Here is a 14,192-nt window from a genome sequence, read left to right on the forward strand (position 1 = left end):
GGCTCCAAAGGTGCATGGCGCCACCTACTTTAGGATTTTAAAGTATGGAATCACAAAAGAATCTGGTTTATTGAGAGGTACATTTTCTTCCCCAGTATATATTGGTGCTTAACAGTACATATAAATAAAAAGATATAGAAATATAATAGAGATAATAAAGTATAGAGATTTAAAAATATACAAAATAATACAATATCACTGGGAAACATATTTTCAGATTTGCACAGATGGGAAGTCAGGTTTTGCTTTTTTTTATTCCACAACATGAAACCGGCCAAAGCTTGTTGTGGATCTGAGGGTTCTGAATAGAACCGGCGGGAGAATCAGTGGGTTTGATCTGGGTCCCTGCACATACATGTTGAGGTGGAGGGGAATGAGATAGCAGACAAGGCAGCTTTAACGGCACTGAAAAGAGACATTGATTTAAGAGTATTGGGGTGTCTGGATGCCGGTCTCTGCAGAGCCTGCAGAGCCAGGAAACAACAACACACTGTTAAACATGCAGGCTACTTATAGAATGTCACCGATATAAAAAGCAAACAGATGCTTTATCGTGCATTGAGAGACCTACTGAATCCCCATGAAAACCAATGGGTAGTGTTGTAGTCAAGACCGCCCAAACTGAGACCAAGTCAAGAGTTTATCGAGACCGAGACAAGACCAAAACTTTTAGGGGCTGAGACCGAGTCAAGACCAAGACCGAGGGAGTGGCGAGACCGAGTCAAGACCAAGACCAGTTCCCCACATTACATGACACACAATAAAATCAACCAATCAAACTTTATTTCTAAGCACATTTAAAACAACCAGGTTGACCAAAGTGCTGTACATTTACATGAAACAATAAATAGACAAAATACAGCTCCAGACAAATACAGCATACAGCAGCTCTCATGCTGCTTTCACAACAGAATTGATCTGCTTCTCCATTTTAAAATCACAGGTTTGTTACAACCGACTTAACACAAGGTGTCCAGGTCTATTTATGAGACATCAGAGGCGCCACTGGGTCTAAAAATCATGACCTCAGTTTTACTCTCGTTGAAGTTTAAAAAATTTAGGGCCAAAAACAGTCAACCAATCTTGTTAAAGGCAGGGTAGGCAAGTTGCTTCTAAAACACTTTTTGTCATATTTGTTGAAACTGTCTTTAAACACCAATGCATATTAAAAAGTTAGGTGCTCTGAACCGTCTGTTACTCTGTCCTGGGTCTGGAAGATCAGCCATGTGTGGTGCATGGAAACACAGTAGTCTGGATGTTGTCCACAGTCCTCAGATTCTGGCCAGTAAAGTAATATATAGTCATTAGAACCCCAAATTGGAAAGATCGGTGTTATTGGAAAGAACATTCCTCAACATGATCAGATATTTTTATTGAACAGGGCTTTGTTGTTCTCTAACAGGACACAGATGAGCCGTCCTGCCTCTTCTTCCTCGGACCCTGGCAGTCCTCCCCATCTGCTTCGCCTCGACCCCGGTGTTTCAGATTAACGAGTGGCCCTGTTAATTGGTGACCTTCAGCCGAATGCGTCTGTGGTTGTCGTAGATACGACAGCTGTTGAAAACAGGAAGAGAATACGTAGCTGTCCCTGCGAATGCCTCTTTCTGTAGTTGTTCATTAAAAAGACAAAACATACCTTTCTGATTTGTCTTTGGAGTCTGTGTCTGTAAACACGTGTCACGTAGAAAAACGATTCAACCTTTTAAAACGAATAAAAAAAAAAAAAGTATTTTCAACACAGGATTCGAACTCAGATCAATGTGGAAAAATAAATAAAAGTCAGATCAATATTCCACTAGCCTACACCATCATCACCTCTTCACCCTCTGGCGGCGTAGAATGAAACAACTTCAAGAGCAAATAGCCAGCCATGACTCTTTAAAACAGGAGACAGCAGATCAACTTGTGACCACACTGTCTTTATTAACCAAGACCATGTTGGTATTTTACTTGTTCCCTTCACAACCAAGCCGCCGTTTAACACAGAGTTGTTTAGCTCAGAAGGGAGGGGGTTTCTCTGTTGGATACTTTCACAATCCAGCAGTTTCTGGCTAATTTCTCAAACTTACCTAAAGAACTACCACCTTTTCTTTTGATGGGGAGATAGATTTGCAAATCATCTGCATAGAAATGGAAGCTGATGTTATGTCTTTTTAAGATTGATCCAAGGGGAAGCAAATAGAGAGAGAAAAGAGCAAGAAAATGTGGAACAAGGTCATAGGTACTTCTCAAATTAATCTGAAAGAACCACCTTCCCATAAAAACACCCACATACAAACACTACGAGCTAAAATCAACGTAAGCATCTTTATTCAACACTAGAGCTTGGCGATACGGCCAAAAATGCTATCACGATAAAAAATGTCATATCATTCGATATCGATAAATGTCAAATCACTATTTCTTTCAAATGCAGATGGTAATTGTGGTTTTAAACTATTGTTTATAATCAGAACAAACACTTGATGCCAAACAGTAGACACTTCACAAATCTGAGGTAGTATATTCAAAACATTATACTAATATCTTTTAAAAATCTTTTTTGAGTTAAATTAAGAAAAATCCTCTTCCAGTCCCTTTTCCCCAAATAAATCAGTAATATCTCCTCAACCATTAGGCCTAGCTGCATAATTCTGGTCTCCTTTGAAAGTCAGAAGCTACGTAATATAAATCCATTGTACATTAAGCATAGGAATCTTTTGCAATGGACTGCAGGGGACTGCAGTGAAGACCCAAAGCTGCAGAGCAAAACAGTCCCGCTGCAAATTCCACCCCGAGTCCAACGTCACAAACCGTTTCGCTCCAGTGCCTTCCTGTCAAAAGTTATTCCCCAATGCATGTCAATCTCCAATGTCTTCCCCTTCTCCTCATCCCCATTCCTGTCTGCCTGTGTCTGCTGCCTGCTTCCTACAGCCTTCCCAGTGGGTTTTCACCAACACCAACCACTCGGGGACCAATGTGACCAAGGTCTCTGTGACCAAGGTACCCCAAGTGGTTGTGGTCAATTAGGAATGGTCTGATGGAAGTGCTGCCTTCCATTGCAGCCAGAAGGTCCCAGGTTCAAGTCCACCTCCACTTCAGAAGAGCCAGGCTTCCTCTCCCCGGCCTCCCAGTCGGTAACCAGTCCTACCACCGCCCCAGGGGGCCCGCCCATCAGCTTTACCTTTGAAAATTCGACTTCACTCCATCAGGTCGACCGTAAATCCCCCCACAGCTCTACAGCCTTCCTGTCAAGAGTTTCTCCAAAAATGCCCATCTGGAGGTGGTTTCCATCCTCTAACCTACTGTTAACGCTAATTTTCTACTTTTTGGCCTCCCGCGCAAAAACCTAGCGAAAGGCCTCAGTCTCACTGAAAATTCCACCCTAAGTCCAACACCGAAAACCGTTTCTTCTTATATAACTATGCTCATATTGTCAATGTTTGCACATTCTTCTTAATTACCCCGTCCATTTTGCACTCTCTTTTTCCATTAGTGTTGTAGCCTTCTTGTAATTTTTGTATACTTGTACAATTTTCATCTCTTCACTTTTTATTTATTTCTATTTCTCTTTATGTTCACGTGTACTGTAAGCACCAATTTATGCCAAGGCAAATTCCTCGTACCTGTAAAATACTACTTGGCAATAAAGCTCTTTCTGATTCTGATCCTCCAATGTCTAGTCCTGCTTATCATCCCTGTTCCCGTCTGCCTCGGTCTGCTGTCTGCTTCCTACAGCCTTCCCAGTGGGTTTTCACTAACCCCAACCTTTGGGGTTACAACAATGCCTAAACCCAACACTCGTGAGGCCTTGCGACTGGGCCTCTCGGGGCTCCGCAATGACTCCAGAAAGCCTCAAACAGCAGGACCACACTCCACCACGCTTTATTAATTTATAATTTAATTTAAAAAAGGGTCTCCCATCGTGCAGCAAAGGGTGTTACACACCTTCAACAAGCCAGCATCGGTGCTGACTTGGCATTTGAGGGTTTAACAACCCACTACTTATTGGTTTTGGATGGCACTCAATGTGGCGGACCCTCTGCATGAACGCGCAAACGGAGTGGAAGTATGTAGGGAGAAGGAGTGGCAAGCAGAAAGGCCGTTAGGCTGCGTTCGAAAAGTCTTTTTTGCTTAGGAAGGCTCCTAAACTGAGTGAAGTGAACCGGAAGTATTTCAGTGGCAGCCATGATAAGAGCTGTTTGAATTCTCTAAAAGCTGAGGAAAGGTGCCTCAATGCTTCCTTTCGTATCTCCTTTAGCATAGGGTAGACCGGACCATCCTTTATGACAGGAAAGGAGAGAATGCCGTCCCACAATTCCTTGCGGCGGCAACATTTAAAGTGGCGCACGTTCTCAAACTCAAACGATAAAATCCATCAACCATATTTAGCAAGATCCTGCAATACAGACAAACATTATGATACTTTAATAAGACTCACAATTACCTTCTTTCTTTTAGTTTGTTTTCTTTTGGCTTTTTTGTAATCTAATACTGTTTCAACACCGTTTTATGTTTCGGGTTGTTGAAATAAGCCATTAAGTGTTTTCTGCAGTAAAAAATAAATAAATCACCAACCATGACGGATAAAGGAGATTGATCACCATGTAAGTTATCATTGGCTATTAAGCCTTTTCTCTCTTATGCCATAACTTGCTAATATGCATTTATCTTAAACTGTCAACAATAACTGAGACCCATGCGAGCTGTTACTGGTCTTGTAACGTGATCAAAGTGAGGATAATGTTGCAGCGTTTAGCCTCACGTTATGTACTGCAGCCTTCAGCAAATTAATTTGACTTATATTTTGACATATATTCTCTCAGCATCTCCTCTCGGCACAGTTACGCTGCCATTCTGTGGGAAACACTGTATTTACATACATAAATAGGCCTGTGGGTGGGCAGGAGGGTGAGTGTGAGCATTCTCAATGTCACAACTTGTCCATTATTTGGTCTGCCTTTATGCTATCTTGGTCATTCATTGGTAATATATTCCACCGTGGTGTCCACCTTTAGACGGCCTGCATTACAAGACCACGGGGCGCAGAGTCAAAGATGCGCTTTTTGTAGTCCATCTTCGGAATATTGTAGTTTTATCACAGCAGGTCACGTCAGTAACGTCGCTTATAAAAGAGCAGTTGGGTTCTCTGAGCCCCGCGGTCCTCTTTTCCTAAGTCCTGACCTTAACATCTTTCCTTGACCTCATGACGTTTTCCATCGAGGTCAAGGAAAGGAGGTTAGGAAAGGAGATTTTATTTAGATTTTTCGACCGCAGCCTTGGTCTGCCGCTTGTTTCAGTGCCCATACTCCATCAACAGACTGCCAATCAAAATGTCAAACTTCCATAAACAGGATCTAACTTGTTGGTCACTTTTGTACAAACACAATTTCTCCCCTCACTAATGTTTTATCTGGAACAACAGGAAGATCATACATTGAAACAAGACTCTCTTTATACAAAACTGGTTTAAACATGACATTGTACTGGTAGGCCAACTGTTAAATAACTCAAATCAAATTTTAACATATGACGACTTCACTCATAAATTTAACTTCCATCCTCCAAGAAAAGAATTTGACGTTGTAACCAGAGCTATACCCCATGGGATCATCACCCTACTTAGAGATGAGAAAGATTTGGATCAAATTAATGTATTTTTCTCCAGCAGTGTTTCAATAAATGGTCTATCTTTTCTAGACAGAAAAGTCAACAACAAAGTAATTAAGAACCTTTTATGTGCAAAATCTATCCCAGCATGCAGGTACAAATGGACCCCCCTGTATGAAAATATTAATTGGAATAGAGCATGGAGTAACCCACATAAATTTTTAATTACAAACAAAGTTAAAGAAATATAATTTAAAATTCTTCACCATTGTTACCCCTGTAACGAGATTATCTCGAAATTTATCCCTACTGTAGATGAAAAATGCTCCTTCTGCTCTCTGGAAACAGAAACGTTGGACCATTTATTCTATTGCTGTTCACATAGCTCTTCTTTGTGGAATGATATGCAATGCTTCGTTAATGGACACTTTGGCTCAAACGTACACTTATCCAATTTTGACATTTTCTTTTGTTTTTCTGATTGAAACTCCTCTGTACAATATATAGTCAATCTATTAATTTTGCTTTGAAAATTCTTTATTCATAAATCAAAATTTATGAAGAACAAACCTCTTTTCAATGTTTTAAAATTTGACTGATATAGTCTGTATTTATGGATTAAAGGGTAAATCAGCATCAACATTTATCTAATTTAACCTTATAATTAATTTAACTGATATTTATTGTTTTCTTACTCTGACTTGATACTTTATTTTTGTTGTTTATAATTGTTTTTTATTTTTTTCACTGTTTTTGTTTTTCCTTCCTTATGAAAACGTGAACTGTAACTATATAATTCTTGTAATTAAAAAAAAAAAACACCAGAAGAACAAGAACCGGAAATGTTTCCCCTTTCCACCCTACAAAGGAGATAACAAAGGATTGTCGGGAATATTTCAAGTTTCGGGGGCATGGGTTTGGATGGACGGGGGAAAAGAGAGTCAGGGAATACGGAATGGAAGCATTAGATTTCACCACAGCCAGTCCAGTCAGTAACATTCCACCTTGGCTCTATCCAGACGTAAAAACAGATTTTAGTATACTGTAAAAGAAAAGAGGATGGGGAATAGAGGAAGTGGGAATACGGACTAGCAGCTATCTGAGAAACAGTTTCCATAATCTAAAAACAAAAAGGAATGTGTGGGAATTGGAATACATATACCAGAATTCAAAATAAATATCTCAAAACGATTATCAGATAGGCTATCTGTATATACAGCAGAAATAGTGGCAGTCATTATAGCATTACAGTGGGTTGAAGAGGTCAGACCTGATAGGGTGATATTATGCACAGACTCCTTAGCAGTTATTAAAAGCATTCAGTCAATGACATCTGGCAGAGAAGACCTACTGATAGAAATGTTTCAGAGCTTATTAAGATTACATCGTGGAGGGATAGATGTTCAGTTTTGCTGGGTGCAAGCTCATGAGGGAGTAAATGGAAATGAGATTGCAGACACACTAGCAAAAGAGGCATTACAAAAGGAAATAACAGTTCAAATACCTCTAGGAAAAGGAGAAGGAAAAACAGCCATTAAGAAGAAAGGTACTGAAATATGGTAGAAATGGTGGGAGGAAGACAGGAAAGGAAGGAGTTACTATAAAATACAAAAGTCTGTCAGTAATAAAAATTATAGCGAAAGGAGCAGGCGGGAGGAAATTATTATGACAAGACTAAGAGTAGATCACACAGGACTGAATGGCACCTTGTTTTTATTGGGGAAAAGGAAGAGTGAAAAATGTGAAAACTGTGGGGTTAAAGAAAATGTTGAACGTGTCATTTTGCACTGCATATTGTTTGAGTTGGAAAGACAGATATTACAAGACAGGGTTCAGGAAGCAGGGCGGGACTGGAATCTGATGGGGGTGTTGGGAACAGAAGGAGAAGAAAAGGGTATAAGAATCACCAGGAAGGCATTATTTAAATTTCTTAAAGACACTGGGTTGGTGAACAGAATATGAAAGCACCTTATTGAGGTTGATAGCTGAGTGATATGATGTTACACACTCCAGTACAGCAGGTGGCGGTATGCACTTAAAAGTTGTTTGCAATCCGCCATTAAAGAAGAAGAAGAAGAAGAAGAAGATGTTTCCCCTTTCCGTTTCCGCTGATGGCTCGCTGCTAGCTGCTGCTACTCTGTGCCGCCGTGTGTTTATGCTTGTCGGAAATAATTCTTCATTCCGATGGCAAACCGAACCGTTAAAGATGCAAACAGTATCCACGGGACCAACCCTCAGTACCTGGTGGAGAAAATCACCCGGACTCGAATCTACGAGTCTAAATACTGGAAGGAGGAGTGTTTCGGTCTGACCGGTGAGTTAGCATGTTAGCTGTGCGAGCTAATGTTAGCTTCCAAAAGAAAAACGGAACCATTTATGTTACTTTACTGTATTTTATCCAAGAAATATACTCTGGAACTGCTCTAGCATTGTGTTTCTAACAGTATCTGTCCAACGTTGCCTTATATTTATTGAAATGGCAAGAATAAGTTAGCTAGTTACGTTAGCACTGCCCAAGTTAGCTCCCACAACTGTTTATTTTGGTTGACTAAAAGGCAGAAACCCAAAAGAAAATCACTTTGCAACAGCGTGAGATTAGTTCTCCTAATAGTTTAGGTGTATTGTCTGGATAACAAAAGAAAATGGTGACTTATAAAAGTACTGTGTTACATTTTAAAGAGTTGAATAGGAAATAGAAACAGGGTAAAACAGGGCAGTAAAAGTCACAGTGCAGTGCGGGATATTAATCTACAGCCTTACATTTGATCTAATTAAATGCATTGGTAAAAAGAAAAGTCTTGATGTAAAAGAACTGACAGTTTCAGCAGACCTGCAGTTTTCTGGGAATTTGTTCCAGATATATGGAGCATAAAAACTGAACGCTGCTTCTCCATGTTTAGTTTTGATCCAGACGGTGGATGGTTAAAACAAAGACAAGCCTCACTTTTTGGCGCTGTAACCAAAAAAACATTATTCTTATTAACTGATAAGAGACTTAATTCTGTATATTAGTCTATCAGCTGATTCTTTTAACACACATTTTTAGTGATTATCTGTTTCTATATTAATACAGACAAATAGAAGGTGTCATTACTTAATCATATTGTATATATTTATAGTGTACTTCTTTTAAATACACTATACTATGTTGTACTGCTGAGACATACGGCCAAAACTGTTGTCACGATAAAACATTTCATATCATTCGATATCGATAATTATCATGATAAATGTCAAATCATTATTTCTTTTAAGTTTAAAGGCTTTTTTTCCCCTCCTGAGTGAAAGTTGAAGAAAGCAGATGGTTAATTATGTGGTTTTAAACTTTTCCTTATGGTCAGAACAAACACTTGATGCCAAGCAGTGGATCACTTCACAAATCTGAGGCAGAACATTCAAAACTATAATGATCTTTTCCTCAACAAATTAAATATCTTAATAGAAAAATAAAGTACTCATTCTTTTGTGAATCAAATTAATAAAATCATACTGTTATTCAACACTTGTTATATTGTTATTGAGGAAAATTAGATCGCGATAAATGTAAGTATTGTTTTATGGCTCAGACCTACTTTGCTGACTCAGCTGCTACTAATCACACACACTGTCACTCATGTAATTTAAACTGTATTTGCTCTTTTATAGTTTTATAGTTCTTATTTTTATTCCAATAATTTAGTCTTTCTTATTTCTGTCCTTGTGCTGCTGCAAGACCTGAATTTCTAGAACTACTGTCGACCAATAAAGGCTCATCTTATATAGCTTGCTGCATACAGCTGTGGTTTGTTGTTTGCTTTTTTACTAGATAATATACAAAACTTAAAAATACTTTGACACAACTGTTCTTTGTCTATTTTTCAAGTGAGACTGTGGTTAACTGTTTGTCTTTGGCCGTTTCTGTTTCTCAAGGCCTGTATATGAAGTATGTGCTTGTTGTGTCACCCACAGCTGAGCTGGTTGTCGACAAAGCCATGGAGTTGAAGTATGTTGGTGGAGTTTATGGTGGAAACATAAAGCCCACTCCCTTCCTCTGCCTCACCCTGAAGATGCTGCAGATTCAACCTGAAAAAGACATCATTGTTGAGTTTATAAAAAACGAGGACTTCAAGTAAGTTTTCAGTCTGTTGAGAGAAGAAATTAAACAAACACTGGTTCGGTATTCCCTTCGTCAACCAACCTACCAAAACGTAGAGAAAAAAAGCCTGCACACTCAATGCCCTTTTATTCACGCTAAAATGTATTAATTTGTTATAAATCCAAAAGGTGACAAAGAGTGAAAAGTACAAATAGTTATTCGACTTGTCAATTTATCAGTTAAGTCATCAATAAAGATTTCAATTCAAACCTTGTTTACAAAGTCTGCAAGGACATCAGAATGAATGATGGAAGCATGATGTGCATGCCAAGCTAACATGAAATCTGCTTACTCACACTGGGCTCCTTGTGCTCTTTGTTTTCATTAGATATGTTCGTTTACTTGGCGCGATGTACATGAGACTAACTGGCACAGCAGTGGATTGCTACAAATACCTGGAGCCGCTGTACAACGACTACAGAAAAATCAAGAGTCAGAACAGAAATGGAGGTGAGTTTTGAAAATCCCTCAACGAATGATTAATTTAAGTCACTACTGAAGGCCACAAGAAGAACACTGCACTTCACCTGGTCGCTTAAGCAGGTCTATTTTGCCGCTAGCTGTGTCAAGCAGCACAGAGCAGATCGAACCGGGCAGGAAGTCAGACACAGAACAGCAGAGAGAATCCGGGAAATTTTCAAAATAAAACAAACACCCTGTGGAGACCCAGACTGCCAATCATAAAAACAAACACGGTTAAAACGTACACAAAAAGAAGCCATTTAACTACATAGCCTACTTAATCATAGTAGAAGCACAAAAAGCAAAACACTGATTAACAAATCAACAAAATCTCGTCAGCAAAATCAGGCAAAACGCTCTGATTCTGAAAGGCTCCTTGTGGGAAACGCAGCCTGAAGCTGACAGAATGAAACGGGGTCACACAGAGTCACAGAGCCCAACCGTACTGTGCAGTGAGCGCTCTACCAGTTTTAATAAACACATTTGGACTTCATGTTTCTCACTTTTCTTTCACTTTCTCTCACTGTGGCACAACTTTCTTCATCAGACAAAGGCTTATTTTTAAGTATTTCCTCCCTGTGCTTTATTTATTAGGCCAAAATTTAAATTTCAGAGACTCTGATTATGTTGTGGATGTGCGATGAATTCATTCAGGCTGCTTCTGTTTGTGTTTCAGAGTTTGAGTTGATGCATGTGGACGAGTTCATCGACGAGCTCCTTCATGCAGAGAGGATGTGCGACATCATTCTGCCCCGCCTCCAGGTACGTTTACATCATGTGCACTCACACACAACTTGATTCAGGTGCCTACACCTCTGATGTGTGTGTGTGTGTGTTACAGAAGAGACATGTCCTTGAGGAGGCTGAGATGTTAGACCCACGAATCAGCGCTCTGGAGGAAGACCTGGATGAGGTGGAGACTAGTGAAGATGAAGAAGACGAGGAAGAAGAAAAGGTAATGACATTTCCCAAGATGACGTGGAGGATAAGGCCCCAGCGTGTTGCACTTCAGCTGCCAGCGTACTCTGTCAGAAATGCTTGTCGGATGGTTGAATAGCTTAATAATAATAATAAAATGCAGACTTATTCCCTGGGTGAACACGTGCATATAAATAACTATAAATGTTTTTATTTCAGTTATTTTATATGTTAACATATTCGAATGTAGCGTTAAGCGACTACAAAACTTTCATTTTATTGCACAACCTGGTGTTGTATAATTACCACCTTCCACAGGTTTGAAAGTGTTTGTGTTTTTCCGCCTGCAGCCGGAGAGACTCCAGACCCCCGAACCCCACAGGCGCAGTTATCGAGACAACGACAGACCTCGCCGATCTCCCTCACCTCGTTACAGACGCAGCCGCTCACCCAGACGGTTTGTGCTTGATTATCCTTCCATATACAGAGATTAAGAATTTATTTTTGTGTGATGTACGTCAATTGTGAGGAAGACTAAATAAGACATTTTACAAAACGTGGATTCAGTTCTAAATCACTTCCTTTGCGGCTTTATGTTTTTCCAGGAGGAGCAGATCTCCGAAGAGGCGAAGGTATGTTTGCATTTGCTGAAATCCTTTGTCTCCTTTTTCAATTATACTACTTGTAGCTTATCCTCATTGATTGTTGTTGAATGTACTCAGCCCATCGCCCCGGAGAGAACGCCATCGCAGCAAGAGCCCCCGCCGCCATCGCAGCCGGTCCAGAGAAAGACGCCACCGCTCCAAATCTCCAGGTAAAGAAACAAGAATGCAGGTTCTAGTTGGATGCATTGATGCTAAACAGAGAGAACCGTTAGCAAAATATTTACTACTACTGGGCTGTTCGTGGTCTGAGAAATTATTAAATTCTTACTAAATCGTGTAGAAGGACAATAAATCCTTGCTGAACAGGATCTGATGTGGCTACAGTTTGTTCTTAATGTGTGGACGTTGTCATTACTTTGCACCAGGTCACCACAGAAGCCACAGACATCGCAGCCACTCAAAGTCCCCAGAGAGGTGAGTGATGATCCTGTTGTTACTGGAACATTTTCTATAATAGTGTAGCTGCAAGACCTGAGTTTAGAAACCATACTGTCGTTTTTAACCAAGCAATCTAATAAATGAGTTTCTCTGCAAACCCCTTTTTTAAAAAAATTATTTAACAAGAGAAGCTTTTAATTACTAAATGTTGTGTGAACACAAGCACCTTTCCTAAAATGACATCCTTTAACTTACTAAATCAGGAACTAAGTGCTTGAAAAGTCATTCATTTCGCAACCAGACATTCAAAGACATTTTTCTGTACTCTGCAAATATATTTTAATCTGCACCAAAACAACCTGAACAGTAGTTTTCTGTAGGTTTCACATGATCATCAGCAGATAGATCGAAATAAATAAAGATCCACAATCTTTTTTTTCTCTCACCACTTTAGGGACTTTTCATCCATGTTGACTGAAAGGTCACCATGGAAACAGTAGTTGACAAAACAATCTCACTTCAGGTCCAAAGCAGTAGCTGTTCTGGAGCTTTCAGTCGTGTCACACTTTCTTCGTCAGCAGATTAACTAAACTAGGCATGCACAATTTGGAGAAAATGTCGTATTGCGATTATTAGGGATCCAACTAAATGAAAATTCTTGGCCGAAACTGAATATAATGAAAAACTTTCCCGAATACCAAACAAGTACATTCATATTTTCACTTTACCGTAAAGGCTTGAATACGTGTGCACTCCAAATGTAGGTGTGGCTAGCTTAATCACCTTCTCACAGACGAGTGACAGAAACACTCAAAGCGGTTCTTTTCTAAGAAGTCAGCCACAGATGGAGCTGATGTGCTGGGAGAAAAATTCAGCAGAACAGCGTCTGCAAACACTTTAAAATGCTTCCACACTGCCGACATGTCAACGGAATTGTTCAGTAACATGAATTTGGCCTTTTGACATATTAAGCCGAACACCGAAAGTGCTTTTGTCTTTTTTTTTTATTTGCTATTTTCCTCCGATTAATTTCATGAATATTCCAGTGCATCCTTAGTGATTATTGTGGACAATATTGCCGCGATAATGTCTCTGAGGCTGAATCCGAAATATCCCCATATAACAGATGTCAGCCTGCTCGTTACTGTCGGTTTTCCACGTGGCCTGCTGTGTGCACCTCTCTGCACGCTCTGCACCCCCCCAGTCTACGCTTCATACTCACGTGACCACACAGCCACACGGGCTCCTGCCTGAACAGACTGATTAAATCTGACTGTTCAAATCTTTGTTGGCCGTGGATAATGCACAGATTGGAGAGTCGCACACACACACAACACGCTTTCATTAATTTAATCGCACCCTTTTGCGGTTATGTAATCTCAGAGGCTGACGACATGATTGAAATTTGATTAATCTTGCAGCCCTAAACAACGCTGTGTTGAGGTTTCAGACGCCCTGCGCGCTTTCTGTGACGCCAACATGTAACTAAAATGGCTGTGAAAGTGAAATGTAACGTACAGCAGAGATTTCCAGAGTGATTTGATTATTGGTTATGAGATGTTAACCATTCAACATTATTTTGTTTCTTTCACATGACAGGAGTTCAAAAAAAAGTCACAAGAAGAGTCGAAGAGGAAACGAGTGATTTTACTTTTCCTATGTTTTGTTTTTTTTACCTCCAAACTGTCAGAGGTCTTTCCTCTAAATCTTCAATGAAATTTGAGGGTTATTTTTATTTTATTTTGCAATTAATATCCATTTTACACGTTGGACTGCTGACCTGCCTGTAAGATATTCCGGATGAAAAGCCCTCAGGGTTTCATTATTGATAATCTGTGTAAATGTAGAAAATGTGTTTCTGTATGTTAAGAACGAGTTTCACGCTCTGACCTGACGTTTTTCATAGAAATAAAGACCCTGATTCATCAACCGTGTGTTTTTGGAGGACCCACAATTCATGACTGATGCTCCTTTTATTTACAAGGAACTTTGTCAGGTAAAATAACACTGAAAACATTACAGCTGTGGTCCAGTTTTCATGCTAC

The 14,192-nt window shown here is 39.7% G+C and overlaps 1 protein-coding gene across 1 annotated transcript; it reads left to right on the plus strand.

The window, feature by feature from the left end:
- The first annotated feature begins 7,667 nt into the window (after positions 1 to 7,667).
- On the plus strand, positions 7,668 to 14,076 carry prpf38a (pre-mRNA processing factor 38A). The gene is made up of 10 exons (XM_046049764.1): positions 7,668 to 7,903; positions 9,538 to 9,697; positions 10,053 to 10,174; positions 10,863 to 10,948; positions 11,028 to 11,141; positions 11,455 to 11,561; positions 11,710 to 11,736; positions 11,827 to 11,918; positions 12,135 to 12,183; positions 13,747 to 14,076. The coding sequence occupies exons 1-10, from the start codon at positions 7,774 to 7,776 to the stop codon at positions 13,790 to 13,792; spliced, it is 933 nt and encodes a 310-aa protein (XP_045905720.1). The 5' UTR covers positions 7,668 to 7,773; the 3' UTR covers positions 13,793 to 14,076.
- The last annotated feature ends 116 nt before the right edge of the window (positions 14,077 to 14,192 follow it).

This window comes from Micropterus dolomieu, linkage group LG05 (assembly GCF_021292245.1).
Source record: "Micropterus dolomieu isolate WLL.071019.BEF.003 ecotype Adirondacks linkage group LG05, ASM2129224v1, whole genome shotgun sequence".
NCBI classification, from domain to species: domain Eukaryota; kingdom Metazoa; phylum Chordata; class Actinopteri; order Centrarchiformes; family Centrarchidae; genus Micropterus; species Micropterus dolomieu.